Source organism: Sardina pilchardus, chromosome 13 (genome assembly GCF_963854185.1).
Source record: "Sardina pilchardus chromosome 13, fSarPil1.1, whole genome shotgun sequence".
NCBI lineage: Eukaryota > Metazoa > Chordata > Actinopteri > Clupeiformes > Clupeidae > Sardina > Sardina pilchardus.
In genome coordinates, this window is record NC_085006.1 from 18347328 (window position 1) to 18374021 (window position 26694).

The 26694-nt window shown below is 42.0% G+C and overlaps 4 protein-coding genes across 6 annotated transcripts in view; 1 reads left to right on the top strand and 3 right to left on the bottom strand.

Annotated features, from left to right (window-relative positions):
• mtus2b (microtubule associated tumor suppressor candidate 2b) overlaps positions 1 to 1904 on the top strand; it is a 59466-nt gene extending 57562 nt beyond the window's left edge. Inside the window, exons 14-15 of the mRNA XM_062551946.1 lie at positions 781 to 878; positions 1535 to 1904. Coding sequence (XP_062407930.1) covers positions 781 to 878; positions 1535 to 1742 — 306 coding nt within the window. The 3' untranslated portion in view covers positions 1743 to 1904. The remainder of the gene's footprint in view (positions 1 to 780; positions 879 to 1534) is intronic.
• Positions 1905 to 5120: 3216 nt separating this feature from the next.
• On the bottom strand, positions 5121 to 8168 carry LOC134100035 (stomatin-like). Its single transcript, XM_062553083.1, has 8 exons — positions 8081 to 8168; positions 7445 to 7572; positions 7165 to 7268; positions 6644 to 6716; positions 6460 to 6542; positions 6132 to 6335; positions 5743 to 5877; positions 5121 to 5347 (listed from the first exon to the last, which is right to left on the bottom strand). The coding sequence occupies exons 2-8, from the start codon at positions 7518 to 7520 to the stop codon at positions 5156 to 5158; spliced, it is 867 nt and encodes a 288-aa protein (XP_062409067.1). The 5' UTR covers positions 7521 to 7572; positions 8081 to 8168; the 3' UTR covers positions 5121 to 5155.
• An 838-nt stretch (positions 8169 to 9006) lies between these two features.
• On the bottom strand, positions 9007 to 12349 carry LOC134099651 (stomatin-like). Its single transcript, XM_062552598.1, has 7 exons — positions 12238 to 12349; positions 11338 to 11444; positions 11128 to 11200; positions 10941 to 11023; positions 10539 to 10742; positions 10142 to 10276; positions 9007 to 9379 (listed from the first exon to the last, which is right to left on the bottom strand). The coding sequence occupies exons 1-7, from the start codon at positions 12296 to 12298 to the stop codon at positions 9188 to 9190; spliced, it is 855 nt and encodes a 284-aa protein (XP_062408582.1). The 5' UTR covers positions 12299 to 12349; the 3' UTR covers positions 9007 to 9187.
• Positions 12350 to 14075: 1726 nt separating this feature from the next.
• On the bottom strand, positions 14076 to 26105 carry slc25a15a (solute carrier family 25 member 15a). 3 transcript variants are annotated; one of them, XM_062552637.1, is made up of 8 exons: positions 26070 to 26105; positions 25731 to 25928; positions 24523 to 24673; positions 20705 to 20963; positions 17217 to 17357; positions 16366 to 16541; positions 15466 to 15624; positions 14076 to 15021 (listed from the first exon to the last, which is right to left on the bottom strand). In XM_062552637.1, the coding sequence occupies exons 3-8, from the start codon at positions 24575 to 24577 to the stop codon at positions 14900 to 14902; spliced, it is 912 nt and encodes a 303-aa protein (XP_062408621.1). In that variant the 5' UTR covers positions 24578 to 24673; positions 25731 to 25928; positions 26070 to 26105; the 3' UTR covers positions 14076 to 14899. The 3 variants fall into 3 exon arrangements, with proteins under 3 accessions (XP_062408621.1, XP_062408623.1, XP_062408624.1); XM_062552639.1 differs by having other exon boundaries at positions 25731 to 26099; XM_062552640.1 differs by lacking the exons at positions 24523 to 24673; positions 25731 to 25928; positions 26070 to 26105 and adding an exon at positions 21190 to 24499.
• Between the last annotated feature and the right edge of the window lie 589 nt (positions 26106 to 26694).

The window sequence follows — 26694 nt, forward strand, 5'->3', positions numbered from 1 at the left end:
TTTGCCAAGATTTTCTGAATTGAATCTGAAAGTGAGCTCATAAACAGTAGCCTATGTATTGCGGGTATTGTCCTGTTCGCAGACTGATAAATATAAGGTCGCAGCAGGTCATTTTTAAATATGTCACCTTTATTGGTGCTAACTGACCGAGGTAGGTCTGACCGTTACTCTGAAGTACAGAGGTACACACCCCAATGTGGCGTTCCATACAGATAATAGGGGGTGTCTATTCAGATGCCTGAATTTTTACAAATCTTACAGGTATGTATACCGTATACTCTCATGGGATCTACTTTTGTACTGACTATTTATAGATCATTGGTCAATGATTCCCCTTAGTTTAAGGCCTCTAGGACATCATGAAGACACCCTACTATAGTGGATTCAATACATGATGAATGAGTGGCCCTAAACAGTATGTCTTTAATCACCCTGTCACCTTGCTAAACTAAGTTTACTTGTAGACGTTATCACACGCGCACGGTGATCACAGATCTCACCCAATCATCGAACAGCAATGGGCGTGTCTCTATACCGTACCACAAACTGGTACCCCAACAGAAGGGTCTCCTAAAACAGTACGGTTCGGTATGCTTATTTAGGTACGCTTTAGAACTTCTCTCAATGGAAACATAAATAATTGCGGACCGAACTGAACCGAACTGTACCGTACTGCTCGGTGGAAACGTAGCTTAAATAACAGAATACAGGGTGCCATTTTGGGTATGTGGTATGAGGAATTTAATGTTGCACTCTGTGTGCCCTTGTTTTTTTGAGCAGGCTCAAAAGAACGTGGTTCTGGAGGAGCGTGTGCAGGTGCTGCAGCAACAGAACGAGGACCTGAGGGCCAGGATCGAGACCAACATCGCCACGTCCAGGTACAAAACATCGCCCAGCTCCGCTTATCGGTAATGTTCTCAGAGGAGTCAAGACATAACACGAAAACGCGAAGGCAATGCTGTTTTCTAACAGCTCTTCCTCACAGCCTCCCCTATTTGAAAGGTCATCCTTAAATGTACTGGTGTATGGTCAATATGCAAATGTCATGTACTCTTTTAAGAAAGTAAAAAGAAATCAGAACAGAAGGCAATTTACAATCATTTGTACAGACATAAGGTATGTAGTGTGGGAATTAAAATGTTCCACTCAGCAACAGTCTACTAGAGTGGGGCATTTGGCATTTGAATTCAAAAGCTATACTGTACACTGCCATTAATGAGGTAGGGAGTCCAAACCAGTGTCCTTATAGTACTTCCTGGTAATAATATTATAGACCAAATAGAACCTGTTACACACAACAATACAGAAAGACCTTTCATTGCTGTTAACACTTAAATAGCCTAACTGTTTGAAGATAATGTCGATCCTGTTCCATCCCACTTAATCCAGATGATGGAATCTAGAGACCAAATGTAATCCTTCCTCCTGGAACTTAATTTGGACTGTGTTAGCGCTGTCATTAGGCCACTGTTAAGTCATCTGAAGTGCCTGACCAAGCGTTGTTTTTTTTTTTTTTTTAATCTGCTCCCTCCAGGCAATTGTCAGAGGAGAACGCCAACCTGCAGGAGTACGTGGAGAAGGAGAGCAACGAGAAGAAGCGCTTGAGCCGCAACAACGAGGAGCTGCTGTGGCGGCTGCAGACGGGCGAGCTGAGCCCGCGCATGTCCCCCTCGGGCTCCCCCATCCACCGCGCCGCCTCCGGGGCCACCTCGCCCTCTCACGTCCAGAACTTCCCCAGATGAACCAATCCAGCCCCCCTCCCACACACACACACACACACACACACACACAATGGATACCTCCTTGGCCCCTCTGTTCCTCGCTCTTGCTCCGTCTGTCCATCTCCTTTGGATGGAGGGACTCGTCCCCATCCCTTCCTTTCCTCTCATTTTCTCCTCTCTGTTTTCAACACAACATTTTTTCCAGATAAATTTCCGGACTGACATTGAACAACTCAAGCTCTATCTCTCTCTCTATATATATATATACTATTCTTTCTTTGTCATTCTATCTTTTTTATCCATCTACAGTATTGCACAGATTCACACTTGGAGCAATCTGGCCTAGACTCTCTCAAATATACTGTACTGGAGGAGAGGAAAATTATGCCCAAACACAAGGCCCTCTCTGTGCATATTTGGCTACTCTCATAAATCAGTAGGACTATCTCTGTCCTGATGAAGAATTGCCCTGTTATCTAGCCTGTTGTCCAGTGTTATTTTGTTTGTCATTATTTCTTATCATGTGAGTAGTTTGGAGGGTCAGAGCCCTGATCGTGTCTCTCTTTTCCTTTCCCTATATGAGGTGTGAGGTGTGTAAAAAGGTCTTTGGTCACACTCGCTTTGGGTCGGTTTTCAGCAGTCCCTTAGCAGTTCTGGTAAACTCGGTTCAAGCATCATCGTGCCTGTCCCCAAATCTGCATTTAGTGCTTTCGAGCAGAACCGCCAGCTTTGTGTTGTGGCCTCAGGTTTATGGATGTAAACACACGAGAAATGGAAGCATTTTTCTTTCCTTTTTCATAAAGCGCCTTCTGCCATTCGCCTTCCCCACAGGCAAACCGCTCACCAGCAATAGTTATACCAGACCAAGCAGAGTGGTATGCACAGAAATTGTAATTGACAGAACTATACATCAGTGCAACTCAACACCTTATTTAAAAAGGCCTGTGATGCAGGAAAATGCAGTAGTGATATCAAAGTAGACCAGTGTTTGTGACCTCTTGCGAACGACAAGCAGACTGGTATTTCATCAATGTCAGATTTGTATGTTCTCGGTTGCAGTGCTTAAGGGTATGTTTACATTTTGCATATCTCTGTCGAACGCAATCCCCCATAAAGTGAATGCTTCAGGAACAGTGTATAACAGAATGTCATGTAAACACTCAGACTGTGCACTGAATAGTGACGGTTCATCCATCTTGATATCCGAAGGCAGTCTGTTTCCTCTAAGTCTGTGTATGCCTGTAAGTGTCCTCAGAGTCATACTGTGCTTTCACAGGGACCCATCACCATCAGCCTTGTGCAGAATCATTTTCCCTCATTTTGCTTCGCAACCAGAACAGCAGGAAGAATACTCATGCTTTTTACCCTGGTGGGCCACAAGGGTTTACAGAACTCACTCACTTCCTGTTGTGCAACGCATCGGTCAGAACCCTGTTTCCCTATTACAACTTTATTACCAAGAATTGTGACTCTGGAAACTACCTTTTATTGCAATGGACAGCATGCACTGTAAAGTCTTCCAGTTGTAACGGACAGCTTTTGGCTTCAAGGACACGGCTGGATGACCACATTTTCAGACGGCACATGGTGTGGTCGAATGGGCTGTAGAAAAAGCATTCAGGTCCCATATCCCCGGTCATGCCGGTTTTAGGATCTGTTTACCTCCAAGTTCAAAGCACCATTTTGTGGAACAGAGAATGAGAATTCATTCTAGAACATTGCTGTACTGTGTCTGTAACCTCAAAGCCATTGCGAGTTTCTCCAAACCATGTCTCATGCGTATGTGCAGTTGTTGGTCCTACATAAGGGGTTCAGGGTGGCTTTGTACTTGTTTGTATTCACTCAATTGTTACAGTTTCCAAATATCAGTATTTATGTGGACATCTAAAACGTTTTAGACAAGTGATTTCGACTGCTGCGCAACAAGAAAAAAAAACTAAAAAATATTTCTTCATGAATGTTTAATTTATGAAAATGTTATAATGTAAGATTTTGAATTTGATGAAATAACATTCTGTCCAAGTGTACTTATCATTTCAGTTTTAATTTTTGGAAACATCAGAAGCTTTCTTTTTGCAAATTTTTCCATCCTTAGGTTTGGGTGGAGGCAAGGCTACAGTCTACACTACAGGCTGTGCTGCTAATATGCATTTCCACTGTTTAGATAGAGACTGGGATAGAGTGCTGATGAGATAGGATGTTAGATGGTGCTGATCACTCACTCCTCTTGAGACTGGTTTGATAGGAGACTATTGCTCTTTGGGCTGGTCGTGGGAGAATCAAAGGATTCTCATTTCAGGTCTGCCTCCTGCTTGCGTACACGTGAGCAAGTCATTGATAATGATACGAAATACGCACACAAACATACATCAGGCTCCCAGTGGACAGGGTTTTGCACTCTGAGGGAAGCCTATACTGTACCTACCTATACCTAAATGAGTGTAAAGCACTGAACTCTCTCATAAAGTCCACTGACACAGTATGGCTGTGTATGGGCCCAATATCACTGACTTTCTGTCTCTGTTAGAGACAAACTCAGGTTTAGAAAGAGGTGGAAGAAAGGGTTATGGAAAAATTAGAGCCAGCTTCAGTAGACTGAAGTCATCCCATGTTAAATATTTATTTATTTATCTTGCTTTTTATTTCATACTACTTGAAATGGTTTACAGCTACATTCAATCTCACAATCTGAGAAATCAAATTTATTTTACAGGTCAAGGTGTGAAGCCTACAATGCAAACAGTGAAAAAGAATAATTTTCTAAAAACTGGTGAAACTGGGATTGCGAATGAGTAAAATTGAACTGACCCATGTGTAACAGTGTGTATCGGGTCAACCACAGCCATCTTTTGCTGACAGTTATTGCTCATGGGGAAATGGAGAGGAGCTTAAGGAGGACTAAAGAGAATGCAAGCCCTAACTCAGTTTGTCAGTGAGGAACCCTACATGTGTTTGAATACTCCTGATCAGGTACTGAAACTGCACTGATAGCTTTCGTGTCCCATGGATACAACTATGTAATCAACTTCTGAATGTCTGTTCCACCTTAACAAACATAACTGAGTTGCTGTATATTAAGAAAAAGCAAAGCTGATTGTGTCATTTATTGTTACACTATTCATTTGCTGTTGTTTACTGTTGCTGTTGTTGTTGTTTTTAATGTACAGACTGTATTAAATTTTTATGTCAGCCTTGATTCAGCATTACGTTCAAATGAAACGCATGTCTATTTAATGCTGTATTTGAATTTAAAAGCTGTTTTAAAACATATTCTGATTTGAACCAACACTAGCTTAGAGGGTGACATATTGGCCATTGTGATGAAATGATTAAGGGCCCCATTGTCTGTCCATGTTGCACTTTGTGTTTGCGTATTAAAATGTAATGAACAAGAAGCATGCATTTCAGCGGTTTATTTCTGCGTCTTCATCCCATCAATTCTTGCGGACGAACTGCTGCATCATGTCAATGGGCAGGGGAAAGATGATGGTGGAGTTCCTCTCGGCTGCGATGGTGGTGAGGGTCTGCAGGTAGCGCAGCTGCAGAGCGGAGGGAGACTCGGCGATGACCAGAGATGCCTCCTTTAACGCCCGAGAGGCATTCATCTCTCCCTCAGCAGCAATCACCTGCTCATACAAAGGCACCAGGATTACAGGGCATTCAGAGGCAGGTGTTTGCTCAGAAACGGATCCTGGTCATCATTGATATGGCTTGGAGTATTCCGCTAGAAAGCTTCCAAGAGCAGTATGATTTCATTCAAAAGTTGGCCATCCTTTCAACCAGCACATAAGACATGCTGATTCTAGGGTGGATCTGAGCTAGATAAATTCGTCTACTGCTGTCAGGTCTGGCTTCTCACCGTAGCTCTGGCGTGTGTGTGTGTCAGATCTGGGTCTGTTCTAGAGACTGATACTCGCTCTCTGAAAGGGTTCTCACCGTAGCTCTGGCGTGTGTGTGTGTGTGTGTATCAGATCTGGGTCTGTTCTAGAGACTGATACTCGCTCTCTGAAAGGGTTCTCACCTTAGCTCTGGCGTCCCGTGTAGCCTCTGCCTCAGCAGCCATAGCTCTCTGCAACTGGTGGGGAAGCTTCACGTCCTTGATCTCCACACGCTCCACCTTGATGCCCCATACATCAGTGGCTTCATCAAGAGTATCCTGTCAGTCAGGTGTCAGTGGTGAGTTTTTAATAGTAAATAGTCGAAAGGAAATCGCCACTCAAGTTTAAAGTTTTTTTCTCAAATGGCACTCAAGTGCTAAAAAGTATGAGGCTGATCACGTCACTGAAGTTTACAGTTAAACAACTTTGCTGTATGGTATGGGTACTAAAAATGGCCATACAAGTTACACATACTGTTACGCATACAGTACATACAGCAGACAGGATTTTTATGTGGAAGCACCCTCCCTACCTGCATGCTTTGTGAGATGCATGCTCTGTCTGAAAGAAGCTGTGAAAGGTTCTTGGTGCCCAATACGTTCCTCAGAGTGGTCTGTGCCAACAGTTGAGTTGCTCCTTGTGCATTCTCAACGTTGGCCACAGAAGAGATGGGGCAGATCACACGGTAGTAAACTACTCCATCCACAGACACAGTAACTGAGTCTTTCGTCAGGATCTAGGAAGTCCACAATTGAAAAAGAACAGTGTTTTGATATTTTTAGCCTGAAACTACACCATTTCTTTTACTCTGCACCAGTACTGATGTTTAGATAGTAGGCCTACTCCATGATCAGACTTACCTCTTGGGGTGGGATGTCAAAGGACACTGTTCTCAAGTCCACACGTATAAATCTATCTATGAGAGGCCAGGCGATGAAAATACCTAAAAGACACAAAAGTAGATATGATTATTTTTCACTTCTAGATAATGTTCAGACTGAACTAGTGAACATTGTGGCCTACAATTTGGAACGAGATCTCTACCTGGTCCTTTTGGTTTTGTGTGTACAATTCGACCAAATCGGAAGATGACCGCTCGTTCATACTCTGCGACTACCTATAAAATAAATAAACAGGAAAATCTTTAGCATATAACATACTACTTTTTTTGTAATTAAAATTACAGCATGTTGGTGGTTGTCTGGAGGAAGGCCTATAGCCAACTCATGGCTGGGGTTCTGACATTTCAGATAGCTTCTGATTCTTGGATCAACTTCAGGTGGTTAAACGACCAAAAGATTGGCATTATCTATGGTGTAGCCTATTCAAAACACCAGACTGCTCTAATCTAAAGGCTTATACTGTGATATTGAGCTTACTTCGGCGTGGAGTCCACTTTATTTTGGAATGTGAGCAGCAAGATGATCCAATTACATTAAATCCATGTGGATACACTGAATATTAAGTGAGTGGACTATGCTCTTTTAGCATTCCTTGATCTACTTGTAGTATTGTTTTTATTCTAGAAGTCATTATGTATTTAGTCATAATGTAACATACCGTACCTTCATGCATGTAAGAAGAGTTAAAGGCAAAGTACACAAGGCAAAAAGCATAGAGATAGCAACCATCAGCCGCTCAGGGAGGCTTAAACTGGCCCTGTCGTCACCTGAAAGGAGATAAACTGGGTTGGTGTGAAATTGTTGAGGCTATGCAATATAACAGAATCATGAACATACGGCTGCATTCAGAAATGTAAAAAAAAAAAAAAGGTATATATCTATATACAGTATATATTAAAAAAAAAAAAAAAAAAAAAAAAAGTCTTCTGGTGGGCTTCTTTACCATGACGGCTAGCCTTTCGGATGGGCTCTGTCTGATTTGGCTGGTTAGCCGCCGGCGACGATACTTTTCCTGCCATACTGGATGAGCTTTACCATAGAAGCCCACTTAGGCTCTGTGCCACATCAGTCCTTTTAAAGCAGTGTTTGAAGTTGTCAGAAACATACAACGTCCAACTGAAACATCCATTCTAGGCTATGATGTGGATCTTAGGTAGCCAGGTAGCAGTGTGTTCCCGTTAATTAAGAACCAAAACAGACTTTGTTCAAATCTATAGTGCTGCTGCTACACCATACAGCTAGCTGCTACTGAAAACTAAGGTTCATTTAATCAATTTCACTGCATTCTTTACTTTAGTAATCATATGCATGTGACCAATAAACATGATTGTATTCTTGTATTTAGCAAATGTTATTTTGACGAAACATCTTTGTTTTAGAATGTTCTAAAGTGTGTTATGATAGGCTGCTAGCAGCTAGCTTTATTGCTAACTTACAGAAGGCTGAAAATCAGTCTCTGAGAACTAAAGCTAGTTCTAGTCAGTGTGGCAGTGCGTCGGCCTTGTTTCCCCTACAGGCTGGCCTACCACTATTTGGCTAGTTCTACTATAAAATAATTATAGCGAAATTCCATCCATACCAACTCTGCAACAGAGTGAAGGTCACAAGAAGATGTGGCAATGTTGTTGAAAAGAGAAGAATGGCTGTTAGTGTTTTTTCCATTCCCATGGAAACCAAAGATACAGAACCAAAGAACTATGTACAGTACCAAAGATTCTAGAGCGGAGCATAGCGTTCTCTTTGCTTCGTTCTTTGCTCTGATCTTTGCGATCTTTGCTTTAGGCCTACAAAGTTTTTGAAAACGAAGAACTTTGCAGCAAAGATCAAAGATCATAGAGCGCTAAGTAAAGATTATGTAGTAATGTAGAATCTTCACGTTGTGCTTTACAGCCAAACAAGAAAACAATAGCCCAATGCCTGGGTGCTCTACCAGTGACACTTTGGCTCTACCTGCAAACGATCAGTCAAAATAATTGCTGCATTTTGCTCATATTGGATACCAAAGGGAATATTATCTTCATATCACCTCAAAAATGAGGAAATCAAGTCAAGTCAAAATCAATGAACATAGAACAAATGATTGTCAATGATATGGCATGATGGAAGTATCTCAATGCATGCCAAGTCACTTGATATGTTGTCTAAAGGTCAATATCTTTCTTATGTGACTTGGCATTACTGTAAGATACTTCCATCATACCATATCATTGACAATCATTTGTTCTATAATGTACTTCCATTGAAACGCATTGATTTGGACTTGACTTGATTTCTTAATTTTTGAGGTGATATCGTAGGCTAGGCTAAACATTTACACACCCAATCGTCCATGTGTCAAACATATTTGTTGGACTACTGTTTTTTATTATTCCATCTACAGCCATGTCCACAGGGGTCATAGAATAAGTGGATAAGTAAGTACAATTTAATCCACTACAATTTATTTGACAAATCTCGAAAGCACATGCACCATAGGCTTACCATCTTAGAAATATATAGAAAATTATGAAAGTACAAGTTACAATACACAGATACGCATGCTTATTCCGAAGCAACATATTAACCCTGATGGTTACATTTAGGCTTTCGTTATGAAATATTCAGAGACTATTATACTGAGGTTGACTTATGTGACTTAGTGAATAAGTGAATTCTGTTTCTTAGTTTATCCCGCCATCTTCATCCATCAATTCTTGCGCATGAAGTTCTGCATCATGTCCATGGGCAGAGGAAAGACGATGGTGGAGTTCTTCTCAGCTGCAATGGTGTTGAGAGTCTGCAGGTAGCGCAGCTGAAGAGCAGAGGGAGACTCGGCGATGACCAGAGATGCCTCCTTTAGGGCCCGAGAGGCATTCATCTCTCCCTCAGCAGCAATCACCTGATACAGACACACAAGAAGTACAGTTCAAATTCGCATGAACCATAGAATGAACTACTCCTACAGCTACAATGTGCAGTATGTTCAGTGTAAATTACAGTTTTTCCCAGTCACATTGGTGCATTTCTCAAATCACTATTAACGTTTGCACAACCGTTGAATCAAACACTGCAAACTGCACCACATATTACCTGCAAAAGTTTGTATCTTGCACAAAATGCTTAGTCTCAAAAGCAAGTATTTATACCACTGAAACTGCCAATGCCAATGACACACAATGACAACTAATGCAGCATAAAACTGTAGTATACTGTACTGTCTGATGTTTCCATGGATTTATTTGCACGTTCCTTTCTGATTTAGCACAGTTTCTGAAGATTGTTTTGTGATAGTCCCTAGATACCCTTCAGGACTTCTGTATACACTTCTGATGGGTGTTTGACTTTGGTTAGGACCTAGCCTCTATAGCTATAGCATCTTGATGTTTATCCCTTTTAACACCCTAGTATAGATGCCAGCTAACTCTCTCTGAGAGGCTTCTCACCTTAGCTCTGGTGTGTGTGTGTGTGTGTGTGTGTGTGTGTGTGTGTGTGTGTGTGTGTGTGTGTGTGTGTGTGTGTGTGTGTGTGTGTGTGTGTGTGTGTGTGTGTGTGTGTGTGTGTGTGTGTGTGTGTGTGTGTGTGTGTGTGTGTGTGTGTGTGTGTTTCACATCTGGGTATGTTCTAGAGTTCTGATACTCCCTCTCTCTGAAAGGGTTCTCACCTTAGCCCTGGCCTCCCTCGTTGCCTCTGCCTCAGCAGCCATAGCTCTCTGCAACTGGTGGGGAAGCTTCACGTCCTTGATCTCCACACGCTCCACCTTGATGCCCCATGGATCTGTGGCTTCATCAAGAGACTCCTGTAAAGTCAGCAATGAGGTATTGATGAGTGTCTAATAATGCATCAATGACTAACATTAAAAGTTACCATCAGATGACAATATAACAATAACAAGCCCTCTTACAGTACATAAAATGCCTTTAGAGCTGTCCTTAGCAAAAATAAGTTTATAGTCTACTTATTTTGAACTAAGCATAAGAATACCTTTTTTGGTAAAGGTGACTCTAAAGCCTTTGGGCCAGACACATGTTGTAGTCTGGTTGCTCTCTACTGTCCCATACCTGCATGCTCAGTGAGATGCCTTGTCGGTCAGAAAGGAGCTCTGAAAGGTTCTTGGTCCCCAGAACGTTCCTCAGGGTGGTTTGTGCCAACAGCCGGGTAGAAGAGTTGGCATTCGAGACATTAGCCACCGAGGAAATGGGGCAGCTGACTCGGAAGTACACTACCCCATCCACAGACACAGTGACTGAGTCTTTGGTCAGAATCTAATGGTTACAGTATATATTACAGTAATAAAGTCAATATCAGTGATACAGCCATAACCATCTCTGTGTTACTGTATAACATTTCTATGCAAATCACTAGTCTTCAGGCAACTAATATAATATGATTTCAAGTTCATATTTAGTTTAGAAACTAATGTAGTTAAAGTTCCACTGAACAATAAAAGCTAATAGGCAGACCTCTTGTGGTGGAATATCAAAGGAGATGGTGCGCATGTCCACTTTCACAAATGTGTCTGTGAAGGGTACCACAATGAAAATACCTAAACAGGTAGAAATCAGGGCATCATTAGACAATTCATCTTGAGTAATCAATTACACAGCTAAATTGGAATGGATGTGTTTCAGATAAATGATCAGATCTCACCCGGTCCTTTAGGTTTTCTATCCACAATACGACCCAGTCTGAACATAACTGCTCGTTCATACTCCTTCACAATCTAAGGAAAGAGATACACCTTTTCAAACGAGAGTCATATATCAATATCCCTTTTTTGTTATCAAAATAGGATTGTGAATAAATGGAGCAGTGTGAGGCTCAGTGTTCATTTATGTTGTATACGGGAAAAAAACATACCTTTATGCACATGAATATGGATATAGGAAAAGTAGCCACTGTGAACAACACAGAAAAGAGAAACAATATCCAGCCACACTTCCCCAAGCCTGCTTTCTCCTCCTCATCTGAGGGTAGAGGTGAGATGGATTAATATATTATATATTATATAACCTATACTTAATACACACATTATTTGCAAAATAATACATTTACAAAATGGTCCTACAGCTGTGCTCAATCAGGTCCTCCATTTCAAAGACCCATCACCCAGATCTGATCAACAACAGGGCAACAGTAAATCCAGGTAATGGGGAATGGTTGTATTCAAAACAACAACTATATGATTCAGAATCCATAAGACTTTTTAAATAAATTAATTCTATAAAACCTCTGTCTGTTTACATTTCCCTTTTGTCATTGTTCCATTGAAATTGCATGACATAGTTTTAGAAGTAATTTAAGATTAGAAAATAATAACAAATATTCAAACTGAAATGACTATTATTTACACCTTAAAAAGTCTGTGCTGAAAGTTTAGCCAACCCATCAGCAGTAATGGCGGCTGTATGGTAATGAGAAATTAGATTACATCAGGTATCAGGTCCTTTTCTCGCTCACTGCATGTTGTTCATTTCAAAGTATCAAGTGATGTAAGTCACTCCAGCGACCGGTCACATGCCCAATTGCCTGACTCACTGTTGTCTGGTAACTATGCCTCCTCCCCTGCTAACTTCTCCAAAGAGCATACACCAGGGTCTCCGCTCCACATAGCAACCACTTTTAAACACAAGGAGACCTTTACAAATTAGCCAAAACTAGAAACAGTTAAGGAGCTCAACAACAACAAGCTGTAAAGTCTAAAATTATTCTGTCCATGTCCTAGCAGTACATAGGCACATGTGTGGATAGTTTACCTACCCTGTATGATGCTTTTGCTACTCTCACTGCGAGCGTCTGCGATCTTCAGCTGGTTCACCATGACTGACTGCTGCCAGTGCACTCGTAAGGAAGTGCTCTGGAGAGGGAGGCTTTGGAGGCCAGGAACAGCTCTGCGCAGGGTGTGAGGGGGAGTGGAGGTTTTTGTCTCCATGCATTTTAGGGTGTGGCCTATCCCCTTACCTGACAACCCGGAGTCCAGGGTTTCTCAGTGCTAACTCTTGCTAAATAGGCGTCAAACAAATACAGAGCCAGGCCTATTTGCATGTATTTGCACCTCCTGTTCACAGTAGCTTTGAATTTTTTCCCCATGCAGTTTCCACCTTAAAGAGTGAAATGCTCCTGAAACCCTGCTCTATTGATGAAAATGTGGCTGTGTTGTGACATGAATAAATCATGGGTGGACAATATGACACCACTCTGGTGAAATATGATCACACCGCCATGGAGGCGTCACGCATCCAGGACCTTGAGTTTGGATTTTACTGCTCCATAGGTATGGCATTGTGCATGTACTCTGGTGAATTTTTAATGCATAGGCTCTTCATGACATATGCATCATATGGTGTGTCTGTGTGTGTGTGTGTGTGTGTGTGTGTGTGTGTGTGTGTGTGTGTGTGTGTGTGTGTGTGTGTGTGTGTGTGTGTGTAAACTCGAGTGCACCTTCATAGTGAAGACGGTGGCTGTGAAATCTACTCACCACGCACTTCCCTTTGCTCAGCCAGGGATTCACGTTCATGTTCCACCACAGAGTGATAACTCAACGCTCTGCTGCTGTGTTGGGGCTCCTCAACATCACCTGTTGTTAAAAGGCATCCTTCGCCCTGAGGAACGGTACCCTGGGGAGGAGACTGAATGCTTTAATGATGTTTGCCTTCTCTGTCCAGGACAACTAAAGCTCTGTGCAAAGCTCTATACGGCTTACTATTTGTATGTACTGTATAGATGTATTTCACCACTTTAATGCCTTAAAATACTTAACAATATACTGGTTGTTGTAGCCAACATCCAAGAAACAATAGGATAATACTTACCATGTTCAGCTGCTATGTTCCCATATGTTTCCTGGATTAGCTGACTAATGACAAATGTTTTGTATGGTTGTGAGGATTTGACTTCCAAATCACCTTTTTTTTTTACATGAAACATGTCAACAAACAACAAAACACACCAATAACACTGAAACGGACATAATCCGGTGAGCTGTGAAAGTCTTTCTCACATTTCTCGTGGGTGTTCTTCCCCAGACCACATAATTGTACAATGGCTGGATGGCTAATGGGAGCAACAGTCGAGTTTATCTGTGACACATCTCACATGTAAAACAAAGTAGGGAATGTCATGCATACCGGAGTCTAGCTCCCAAATTTTCAGTTAAAACCAACAAAGCTCACATGATATTCCACAGAATTCATTTGAGATGATTCAAAAGGAGTTGCGCATAAAAAAAAAAACTTCAAGAAGAGCACTCGAGTGGCTACAGACCAACCCCCCCATAACTGGTCAGAAGTGGAAAAAAAAATCTGGCATCGAGATTCAAGATCATGCCTTCGTATTTTGTATGAAATGCGGTAGTAGTTTATACGTTTTGTGAGTGGACACACAAACACACATCCAGATCCAAGATTTTACACGCCTATCTTGTATGAAATTTTTAAGTTACTCAGGCTAGTAGTTTTTAGGTTATGTGAGCGAACACACAGATGGATGGCCCTCATTACAATGCAATATCCTGCGCCCCCTACTGGAGATAAGGGGTAAAATGGCACATTATACATTGTTACTTTCAATGAAGTCATCAGAGGACAAAATGTTTTTATAGATCATGTGATTTATTGTGTTTACTTAGACAGTACTCAAGTTCTCAATATCAAACACGGTTAAGATTATTAATACCAAACTATGCTCCCAAGCAGTAGAGTGTCTTGCATTCATCAGATAACTACTATTTGAATCAGCAAGATATTTTTACAGAAGAGACTTGTAAGTATTTCAAGACCAAGTGCAAACTAAATGCAATTCTGATCACAGAGGACCCTCCACCGCTCCGAGGTTACTACCGTCATAGTACAGAGGTATTGTTTGAAGACTCCGGCAAAATATAAAGGTGTACAAATTAAAATGAATGTAGATTGTTTTTCCTTAAAGATGTATGCCTGTTATTTTGCTATCTATGTGTACATGTATTTATAGTGTACTCATTAGTCGTGTTTGCAGAAAGATGCCTAAAAATAATGCATGTTTTGCAGAAACAGGTGTAAACACGCTATTGAGACATGGCACATTTGAATGGGAGTGGTCGGGCAGGAATGGACCTAAAACATCCATCTCGTGTGAACTCCGCCAGAGATGGATGTTTTTCTTGGATGGATGTTTTTCTTTGCAGGAGGCCGTGGTGGTGCGAACCGTGAAAGAACGAAACAAAACATGACATAATTCGGAGTGACAGTACCGGAATCCATCCTGCACCGGGTTCTAATATACAGTACCTGCTGCTGTAAAACACAAGTCACTAATTTTCCTGAGAGAGAGAGGAGAGGTGGAGTGGCTGAACAAAATAAAGTGCTTGACTGAATGGCAGCGAGGCGATGAGGAACATCATCATGTCATAGAAGCTCTATTGCGGATGGACAGCGGAAGGACCTCAGCTGTCATACTTCCTCATCATGGCCTTGCGGCTGAGCTCGTAGGCCAGGAACAGCGCTCCGTTGGCAGGGAAGGTGCGGATCATGGTTGGGGTGAGACCAGAGTACAGCGGTGCCACTCCTGCAGACAGACACATAAACAAAGGTTATGAAGTTATATTCTATACTCACATACTGTATATGTGCTTTTGTTTTGGTTTACAGTTAGCATATATACATTATATACAGTACACCTATAATATTTTTCTATAATTGCATTTTCTGATTTTAAACCTTCTGTTTATTGATTTTTCAAGTTAACAGACAAACAGTGAGGTCTGAGTGCATACAGACACAAATGTCAACATACTGTATGCACATAAATACATACATATATACATGTTATAAGGCATATTGAAACTACACGCATACACCCACTTAACACTCACATGTACATACACACACAACACAACAACAAACAGTAAACAGCATTAATGTCAACAATGAGCCACTTCATATCAAAATCAATACAATAGCCTCTAGAATTGCATTTTCTAACATGAAAATGGCTTTAAAAACAGCTCACCTTCGTTACGCACAACGCCAACGAAGGTCTTGATGAAGCCCTCCTGCCGGCCGGCCAGAGATAGCACCTGGATGCGAGACTTGACGCAGTCGATGGGGTACACCACCAGCCAAAGGCACGCCCCCCCGAAGCCTCCACTGAACATGAGCGGAACCACACCTGCAGAACACAACCGCCGCAGGGATGACACCAGACCACCAGGTATTTCAGGTATACTAACGTAGAGTCCAGAATACTGCATTGCAAAGCTCTCATCAAAAACTCGCAATGATGTGCTAGCATCTGAAAAGGCTGGACACAACAGCATACAACCCTATTATTCATGTTTAATTGTCTTTTTAACTGTGAAGCACTTTGGGATGTAATGTGACCAATTAAAATGGCTTACTTACTTACATGATGACATCTGGCACCCATTAAAGGGGAACTTGGCAACTACAGTATTTCAACTAAATAAACCCTTTTAGAAATCATTTGGATGATTAAATCATCTGTTCCGGTAACTTTCCCCGCTTCCCCTAGCGTCCCCAGGCCGAAAACCAACCTTGCAACATTGGGACTTACTATCCCGGTAAGAGAAGTGAGAAATAGCCAGGGGTGGAAAACTCCAGCTTCAGTGAGTAAAAGTCCTGCCACATACCTGTGCCAACCATTCATTTAAAACAGCTCATTATAATTAGCACAACTCTTCAGCTAGGTAGAGCAGCTAATTGATGAGATCACCTGTGCGAAGTGCACAGGTAGAACCAATACATGATCAGACTTTTACTCACTGAAACTGGAGTTTTTCACCTCTAGAAATAGCATGCACACTTTCTCCAGCAGAGGAGGAAATATAGCTAGTCCTGCCAGGGGGCGGGGGGGGGGGGCTTTGAGACAGTGGTCTGAGCTGAATCTCACCTATGTCCTCTTTGTCCTTGCCCATGTGCTTGGCGAATGTGGAGCGGCTGAGCTCGTATCCGCCGAAGAAGCAGAAGTATCCCGGCAGCTCCCGCACTATGGTGGTGGTCAGGCCCTGGTAGAAGCCCAGCGGCCCATTGGTCCGAATCACATTCCTCACTACTGACCACACCGTGCTGGGGAAGATATGTTCAAATGAGTAGATACTGTACAACAGCAGCAACTGTCACCCGATGTCATTTGGACATTTCCTCTCTCTTGCAACCTTTCATTTACTTTTCTCCATCAGGTTTAAAAACTGATAGCAGCTAGACAAAATGTCAAACACACTACCATCTGGGGGAGATACAGTATGTTCAAATGACGAAATGAGTATATATACAACAGCAGCAACTGTCACCCAATGTCATTGGGTTACATTGTGTTTTCAACGAATTTCCTCCTTCTTGCAACCTTTCATTTACTTTTCTCCATCAGGTTTAAAAACTCCTGATAGCAGCTAGACGAAAAATGTCAAACACACTACCACCACCACCACCAACACCACCACTACCTCCTCTTACCAAAGATCCTTAAGGCGGAGCAAGATACGTCGTCGTAGTTCATGTCTATGGGCGCAAAACGGGGATCACCTCCTCTGCATAAAGGGGGTGTGTCATGCGTGTCATCTCCATAGACTTCAATGGAACAGCTCTGCATAAAGGGGGATTTTGCCCCCCCTCCCTCTTGCGTTTTGGGTTCCAGGAAGTGGCTTCTTGTGAAGTATCTTGCTCCGCCCTTAATGATCTTTGCTCTTACTTATTCACCATCTTTCATTAACCCTTCGATGGATGCCCTTTTGCCGGACTAACCTCTTCTGGCCGCTGGCAATCTTGCCCGACGCCTCCATTTCATGCATGGCCTGCAGGCGACACTTCACCAGCTCCGTGGGGCACAGCGCCAGCGAGGAGAAGATGGAGGCCACCGACCCCGAGCACGCCTTCTGAATATCACTTCACCACACGGCCACAGAGAGAAGAGGACAAGTGAGTCAGTGAGTGAGTGGGTGAGTGAGTGAGTGAGTGAGTGAGAGGAAAGTGAGTGAGTGAATGAGTGAGTGAGTGAATGAGCGAGCAGGACTGTGAGAGGAGAGTGAGAGTGAGTGAGACACCCTGGTCTGGTGTTTGTTATGGGAAGCAGCATCTGTGTGGTGGAAAGTCTAAAAAAAGTGACCGACATTTTTTTAATTAAAAAAAGAAAGAAAGCTAAGACTTCTTGTTGTAAAAATGATATGCGGTTGCAAGTTCCGTTGAGATAATGGTACGTGGTGAATCCCTTTTTGTGCATTCCAAACACACTGCTGAGTAGGCCTACAATCCTCCAGGCATTCAAAACCAGCAAAGAGCTTAGATATGCAAATGATTGATGGTGTCATTTTGACAGCAAATAACATGATTATGTTTGAGCAGAAAAGATTGACGATATAAATGAGAACATCAGCAGGGCATGACAGGGTTGCAGTTGAACTCAGATGCACTCGGGACAGCACAAAACCATATGTTAGTTTACTACGTACACACACACATACCCCCACAAACACACACATGCACACATACACATATACATACACACGCATACACATATACATACACATGCAGGCACACATGCACGCACGTGCGCACACACACACACACACACACACAAACACACACAAGCACACACATACATACATGTGCACATGCACACACACACACACACACACACACACACACACACACACACACACATAGGCCCATATAGTGTACCTCCATGGCACTCATAGCTGAGATATGAAACTGGCAATAAACATGAGCAGGCATATCGTGTTCGCTAAATGGCATGCCTGGCCATGGAAAACTTTGCAAACACGTGGAGATCAACACGAGGCCATATTCACTTGGTGTGCATTCACTATTCTGGCATCAACATCTTTACCATTTAGTAGCTCATAATAAAATTGTCCTACTATTACAGTAATTTATCATTTCAAATCAGTAGTGTACGACTTGACCACATATTCTAAACATAGTTTAAGAACATTGAGACTATCTTTTTTTAAAGCATATCAGGCTACTAACTAAGCTTGGTACCAATATACAGTATATACCACACCAAGCTTAACTTAAAATACTATGTAAAATATGTTTACAAAAATGGTAGAAGCACAATGCATTTACTCATTAATGTGTACTCAAAGTTCACTCCTTCGTTATCAGTGCCCGTATTCGCAAAACATTTTATCTTGGCACTAAGAGTACTCCTAAATCGCACTAAAAGTTTTTAACAAGCTTTCTTAGAAATCCTACTCACAAAGCTGCTGAGACCAACTTTCAGTGAGATGAAAAATGACAACTCCTTAGATAAGATAAGATAAGATAAAATAAGATAAGAGCTCCGTTGCTATGGTAGCCGCCATTTCTCATGCACGAGCTTGCCTGCACAGACCATGGTGATTGGCTTATGATGAGTGATATGTCTTTGCTGATGAGAGGGCATAGACCTCAGAAGTTCACCTACAAAAACCTCTTTGCCCATATATGAAGATCCGGTATCTTGCGATTTCTCCTATGGGAAAGTAACATGGGGATTTCAGTGCTGCAACATACGCGTCGCGAACGGAACGCTTCAGTTACGCGTCTGGTGTAGCTCCCCTGTAAGGGATGATAAAAGTCTGAAATGCAGACGTTTTGCTCTACACACTTCTGCCCTCTGCCTTGTAGTGGATACTGTGATCTTTGGTACGTTAATATGGCAACTTTTGTTACCCCAAAGACAAACTTGCCATAGGTACTGTAGTTAGCTTCTATTACTATAACACCTGGATCTCCTTATACGGGCAAAGATGGCAGCTTTGCATAGTTTTTGTAGGCGAACTTCAGAGGTCTATACGAGCACCCTGAGGAACAAGAGGTAAACAAACAAACAAACAAACAAGCAAACAAACAAACAAATGCATACAGCCCAACGTTTACGGACACCAATTTTCATTGTGAAGGAGTAATGTATCGTAAATAAATAAATGTTCTTCCTTACTGTAAAATACAGGGGCCATAAGTATACTTACCCCTATGTTAAATTTCTATAGAGGCAGGCAGATTTTTATTTTTAAAGGCCAGTTATTTCATGGATACAGGATATGCATCCCGATAAAGTTCCCTTGGCCTTTGGAATTAAAATAGCCCCACATCATGACATACCCTTCACCGTACCTAGAGATTGGCATTGGCTTTTTTCAGTTAGCCTATTAGCCTGTTTGATGCCCATTGAGCTCAATGCAAATCAAACCAGCTTAATAGTCTAATTGAAATCACTCACTTTCCAAAAGATGATTTTTTAATACTCTTTTTAGCCAACTTTAGCATTTTTATGTAAACTTAACTGTAAATAAAGGCAATAGGCTAATATGCAAATTGAAGTTGCATGGCTGGTTTTCTCAGTAGGAACTCACTACATCTATGCTGCATAGCTATGCTAGCTGAACGATTCTACTATCACAAGTTTGTTTACCATAAAATTGGCTTCATGAAGGTTATATTACTGTAAGGTGAGAATCTTGCATAGTGTACCTTTAACCTTGGAATGCTTTGTGAATATGAGCTCGGTTCTATCTGATAGTAAGTACGACGTACGTCTCATATCTCAGTGGAGGTCCTGACCACATGGCCTCATGGAGACAACTAATTCAGTATGTCCTTTTGGGCATGCTTGGACATGCTGAATTCAACCTACTGACTGTAATGTCAAAACCCACTGACCTGAACCTACTGACAAGTGCTCACTGATATCAGATCCACCCTTGACATGCCACTGCCTGCAAGGAAAGGATGGGTAACACCATGGGTAAAGACAACAGGACAGACCTGCAGTTGCTCCAAAACAATAGTGGATTCACTCTAATGAGGTAAGGTGGGATATCAACAGTTTTGGAATCTTTAGGAATGTCAGGTTGCCATTTACAAAACAACTCACTATTTCTACATTCCGGCGTAACAGAAAGGTTGAACGTGTTTTACTGAGCCCAAACAGTGGTTCTGTTGAGTTGTCTTTATACAGTTTATACAGTAGTGCAGTTTATGTTGTGTGTGGTGTCTTAAGCTGCTGGGACCTTGAATTTCCCCTTGGGGATCAATGAAGTATCTATCTATCTATCTATCTATCTATCTATCTATCTATCCGTCCATCCATCTATCCATCTATCCATCTATCTATCTATCTATCTATCTATCTATCTACAGTATCTATCTACAGTATCTATCAGTTGGATACTCTGACTGTGTGACTGCTCTGGTTCAGGTGTTTGTGTTCGGGGGCGTCCGGTCACCTGAGCTCGGTTCCCCGCTCCAGGCCGGAGATGTAGCGCACCACGTCCTGGCAGAAGCCGTAGCTCATGAAGAGCACGGCGTTCTCGGCGATGTTGGCGATGAGGGCCGGCGAGGTGCCGCGGTACAGGCCTCGCAGCCCCACCTGCTGGTAGACGGAGGAGAAGCAATGCAGGAAGCCGCGGTACATGCCCGGGAACGTCTGCATCTTCACCTTGGCCGTGTCGAAGGGCTGCCCGGTGAACACACAAGCAGTGCCACCTGGGACAGGTGAATTGGTATGTTCACATAAGAGGGGGAGAGAGAAAGAGAGAGAGAGAGAGAGAGAAGAAAGATGACCAGTTACATCAACACAACAGCAGATAGAGGGAGAGATGGTAAGTTGGATGAGCATAAAATGAGCACACGGACTGATTCCAAAAAGCAGTGGATGGATGGTCATGAACAAAGACATCATTCAGTGCAGTGAGCGCCCCCCCTCACTCACAACATGGCGCATGGCCAGCGCGAGTGCTTTTGGGGTCTTTCTTCAATCCGGCTTGCCGCTATCGCACTGCACACATGGTAGGACACACAATCTGCTCGGGAACCACACAGCTGGTAGGCATGAGTAAACCACTGCACCTACAATCCTGGAAATGTACTTTGAAAAAAAAAAAAAGCCACTGACAAACAAGTGCTCAAATTCACCAGCCACTCAATAGCAGATCATTATTTTGTGTCTGAAGTCTACCACCCGCTTTCATACTTTACCAGCATTCGACTGGTGACCAGTGGCCCAGCCGCTGCCGGCACCATTACACTGCATTACTCAGCACTGCAACTGGACGTATCTGCAGTTCTAGCAGGCCGGCTTCTATCAGGGCTTACAATTATTATTATTTTTTTTTTCAAAATGACAGAGATTTCCCCCCCTAGTGCTTGACATAGAGGGGATTAGTACAGTTTGGGGGGGGTGCAGGCTTAAATAAATCTTACCTTTGGCCGACCACACCAAGGCCATTCATTTTATAAACCAAGGAGTTCATTACACTGTCGTTACATTCGAACCACAGATATATTCTGAGCCATTCAGGTCGAAACTTGTCTGGGGCTGCTTCCCCTGTGTTCTGTTACAGTTATCTGTCTGATCCTGAAGATTGTGCATTGCTGTTTGCGTTGGTGTTTGTGCTGTTTGCATTACGTTTGTGAATTGGATTCACATGTTTTCTTCTGAGCGGGTAAAACTTCAGATAGGCCTACTATTAGGGGTGTGTGATATTGACAGAACAAATTATAGATATTTCCGGAGTTTTTATCAATAAAAATAACTAGATGATATTTTGCATCCTTAAAATGTGTTTGTACAAGTGTCTTATGCGTTAGTATCTCATTCATGGTAATAGGATATAGTACATGCAGGGAGGGAAAAAGGCCTCACTTTGCATATAAACGTATTTTATTGCACCGACTATCTGTGCAATAAAACAAGTTTATATGCAAAATAGTCTTTGCGCACACCGAGGAAGGCGCTAAACCGAAACGCGTTTATATGCAAAGTGCGGCCTTTTTCCTTCCCCGTATGTACAGAGCTGCTACATTCTCTGAAATTCAGAAGGGATTTCCGTCACTCTGACCCTTGGTTTATACTTGCACTAATGGGGAAGTGCTTTCCTTTATATTGTATTATATTGTTTCCATTTACTGTATACCATGTATAAGGAACAGTTAATATCCTATTACCATGGATGAGATACTAACGCATAAGACACTTACATATCATCTAGTTATCTTTATTGATAATTGATCTTTGAGCACACAGAGGAAGGTGCTAAGCCGAAACGCGTCTGTGCAATAAAACACGTTTATATGCAAAGTGCGGCCTTTTTCTGTTTCTGAGTAAGTAAGCATATAAGTTTGGCCAAGCACTCTAAAAAGAAACATAAGAGACTGAGTGAAGCCTGCTCCTACCATACAAATGATCTGTACATACAGGGCCATAAGTTATTAGAGCACCTAGAAAGGTTAATGTAATGTGGCCTTGTTCTCCTTAGCATAATACATTGTATTCAACAAAGGAGATGGTGCTACAGTAATCTTATCTCACATTATGAATGTGTACTCCAAGCAGACTGTAGAATGTGAAAGTAACTGCTCGATAACCGTAATCGATTGTAAAGTTCCTCAAATTAAAAGATCACGTATCCATCACATATTCATCATGTATCATGACCACCACGCACCCTACCAGTTCCTGATCACTGAACTTGCGCTCTCCTTTCCTGTAAGTGTGCAATTCCATGATGTTGATTCATCTGGCAAATTGTGCAACTTTAGCAGTGACCCTACTGTATGTCCTACACGCAGAGCCAGCAGCAGTTTTCCTCATCTCGAACTGGCCATAGTTTAAGGTGATCGCTACCTGATAATGCATATTGTAAAAACTACAATTACACTCTCATACTGAATGAAACCTGGCTCTAAACTGGGATTGCTACAACAGCAGAAGGGGGGGGGGGGTCATAGTGTGGCCTCTATGTGGTCGCCAGCTAGACACCATGGTCTGAACAGATCATGTTTTGTGGTCTGCTACCTGCACTCTGGGAACAAAAGAGGCCCAGTAAAAAGAATAGTGACGACATAACATATTTATGGCAGATGATGTTAGAGCTTTAAACTGACATAAGCCTATGGATTCTACACAGAACTCCTAAATGGCCAGAGAGTTGAATGTACTGCACAACCATCTAGGCTGTTTCACTTTTTAAACTTCACTGTAACACATGGCATGAAGATGGCAATGACATACTGTAGTCTATACACTACTATCTTGACTTGATTCATTTGTGGGTAGTCCTTTATGTCATGGTCCGTATTCACAAAAATGTTTATCTTACCACTAAGAGTACTCCTAAATCACACTAAAAGTTTTTAACTAAGTTTAACATCTATACACAAAGCAGCAGAGACCAACTTTTTTGTAAGGAAAAATGACAACTCCTCAGATAAGATAAGAGCTCTGTTGCTGTGGTTGACGTCATTTGTCATGCGCTACATGTAGCTTGACTTGGAGTGACCGCCGTGTCCTCTCGACTACTTCTAACCTGGCCGGTGCTACTTTAAGAGGTAAAATAAATTATGGATTACTAGTGAAAATAAATGTAGGAGTCCTAGGGTGGGTTGCACCAACAAGGATTAAATTAATTGTAGTTTAGGCCTCATGAAGGATTTGTAGATCTAGGTTTAAATCTATAGTAATTCCAGCTATGTTGCACTACTTAATTTTAAGCATAGTTTAACTGTTTAAACCTTTAATTGTGTACATGATTTTTACATTGAATCTTATTACAGATGCCTTGTTGAATCGGTATCTCCAAGAAAATTCTTCTTCATCATAAAACTCCATAAGGTTGAGACGGTCTATTAGTTTCCTTTGTAGGACTCGATATTCTTCAATCCATTATGCAGCTATTTCAGAAATCTAAACCACCTCAGCAGCAAGGTTTAAAGTTTGGTGCAACTGTAATTAATGGATAACCCTTGATTTAATCCAGGTTAAAACGTAATCCTTGTTGGTGCAACCCACCTCTAAAGTTGCAATGGACACCGCCATTATTTTCAGGAGTTTCAGTTAGGAGTTACTCTCAGCCTTAAGATTCTTTGTGAATGTGGGCCCTTGACAGTATTAAGTGGGAAAAGGTGGCACAACTGGCCACAGTGCCCGTACCATACACTAATAATAATAATGAAAGGAAAAATGAAATGATTGCAGCATAAAAAAGGAACAAGTATAAATATATAAATAATAAAAAATAAGAAAAGTTGAAAAGGTCTACCATACCAACAGCTCCAGCAGTGAGGTCTATCATGGCCTGGACAACAGGATGTGGAGCCATGATGACGAGGATGATGATGAAGATGATGATTCAAATACAAATCCCCCACACAGACTCTAGTCCTCTTTTACACTCCAGTCCTCCTCACAGCAGCCTCTAAATCAGAGAATGGCAGCAGATCTTTAGACAGCTCTACATTCATGATGCGGTAGGCTTTTATTACAGAGAGGCGGAGACAGAAGGCAGTGCGTAATTTCACACTTCTGCTTTTTTTTCAGCGTAGAGTTCATGCTTCCATTGTATTCTAGGACTTTCATATATCGTAAGCTATTGCTCAAGAGAGGATGACTGCAAGGTGATCATCTCATTTCTGCATTCCAAGCTCAGAGTGCCCACGCTGTGTACGCTGGTGGTTGCCAGCCTGGCGAGAGGGGGGCGGACTCCCCCCACCCGCTCCGGCTTGGGACCTGTTGAGGAAGTTCTTCGCCGCATCTAGTTTATTTACGCTTGGACTTATAGCCTCATTTTTATGTTCTGGCCCAGATGCGGGCCACTGAGTTCTCGTGCATAAAAGTGTCCTGATTAACGGCACACAAAAAAAGAGAAGTAAGAGATAACTAAACACGACACACATGACTATATAGCCTAGGCCTACTTTACCAGTAGGCAAAACCGTAATAATGTATGGTTATAACCATATGATTACGGCTTTGCCTACTGGATTTTTCCCCACACTAAAATCCTCAGCTCGGAATCCTGTGTGGACCATTGATTAGGCTACTGACTAATGATTAACAGTAAGACGTGATTAAAAGGGTCACATTTTGTTGCAGTATAGGCCAGTACGCAGTTTAATATTTCCACATCAGAGTGTGTCCTATTCTAGACCTACTTCCAAGTCCATTCCTAACACCTTGGAGCACAAATTAACGTGCACAGTCGTCTTCATAAAAAGAATGATCTGACCCTTTAAGAAACATGAGATCTATTTTGGCGTTGAGATGCCAAAGAATTAGCCCAAATTAGGCGCAAGAAGTCTAATCCTGTTTAAATGAGACCGTTCCAGCCTGATACATCACCAGGTTTTGTCGCTATGGCACCAGAAAATGTGACCAGCAGTTGCAAATATTTCAGTGAAAACAGGTTCTATTCATTTAGGCATATCTTTTGGAACATATTAAAACGTGGGTGATCCATACGCCGTTATACCTACCTTGTCCGTGATGTTTAGCCTAACTCAAACCTCATGGCACATCAACAGGCCAAGGCCATCTTGAGGATTCAGTCACATATATTCCATATGTTAACGCAACACGTTAATGTCTGATGTCTGGCAAGAGGTTATTTTGGCAAAGTCCATTTGAATTTCCTGAGATAGACCCGGAATTGCCGCGTAAGCATTCCGGGAAACCTGAACAGCAGACAGCACCTGCAAGTTAGCAAGCTAGCAAATGTAAAACTGAAAGAAAGCTGTTTAAACCTATTTATAGATAATATATCTGGTGATAAAAGCACACATAAGTGTGTGCAATAAATACAAGTGAACATATACCTGCTGCCGAATAAACACGCGCGACCACGACCAAATGCGATAAGGAAGTGCGCAAGTCTCAAGACGCACGCAAGAATGTTTATCTAAAACGAGGTAGTTCAGAGTATGGCCACAAGATGGAGATATTGAAACAATAATAAGACAATGTGTCTGATTTGGAAGAGTTGGTCCTTTTGTTTTTGAGCAAAAATCTCCCTTTGCATTACGCGTAATCATGATGTAGGCTGCAATAAGAAGTTATTTATAAACATAGTTGAATTGCCGAGGCCAATTTGTTAAGCCTACAACGCTGGTGCTAATATTTACAGCGTCCATCGGTTTAAAGAGACGAACTATCTTTTGGCAGGTGTCCCAATTTGAAAGGCACTGATACGCTTCAAGAGAAGGCTATGTGACCACATTTAGTTGTAGGCCTGTTAACAGGTTGTCCCTCTGTAATCATTGTTGTTTTATTTTTTTTTAAAAGTAGATTATTACTCCTAATATTGATTAAAAGCAGGCTATTGCATATTTGGTATTCCGTATTCACATAGGCCTATTGATTCATGTAGCCTAGGTGATGAATGGGTTTATAGTGTAGGCTAAGGCAAGGCTACACATAAATGTGCCAATGGCCTAGACGAGA

Bases quoted from the DNA above. Each gene is read 5' to 3' on its own strand.
- LOC134100035 (XM_062553083.1), bottom strand. From the start codon at position 7,520: ATGGCAGGAAAAGTATCGTCGCCGGCGGCTAACCAGCCAAATCAGACA. The intron at 6,543-6,643 runs GTAGAGATCTCG...TGTGTCTTTTAG, and splicing joins CACAAAACCAAAAGGACCAG to GTATTTTCATCGCCTGGCCT. The intron at 6,336-6,459 runs GTAAGTCTGATC...TGGACTTCCTAG, and splicing joins TTGACATCCCACCCCAAGAG to ATCCTGACGAAAGACTCAGT.
- LOC134099651 (XM_062552598.1), bottom strand. From the start codon at position 12,298: ATGGTGAACCAGCTGAAGATCGCAGACGCTCGCAGTGAGAGTAGCAAA. The intron at 10,743-10,940 runs GTCTGCCTATTA...TGTAACCATTAG, and splicing joins TTGATATTCCACCACAAGAG to ATTCTGACCAAAGACTCAGT. The intron at 9,380-10,141 runs GTGAGAACCCTT...TGTCTGTATCAG, and splicing joins CGAGGGAGGCCAGGGCTAAG to GTGATTGCTGCTGAGGGAGA.
- slc25a15a (XM_062552637.1), bottom strand. From the start codon at position 24,577: ATGGCTCCACATCCTGTTGTCCAGGCCATGATAGACCTCACTGCTGGA. The intron at 15,625-16,365 runs GTGAGATTCAGC...TGTGTTCTGCAG, and splicing joins CAAGGACAAAGAGGACATAG to GTGTGGTTCCGCTCATGTTC. The intron at 15,022-15,465 runs GTGAGCTGTTTT...GTCTGTCTGCAG, and splicing joins TGGCGTTGTGCGTAACGAAG to GAGTGGCACCGCTGTACTCT.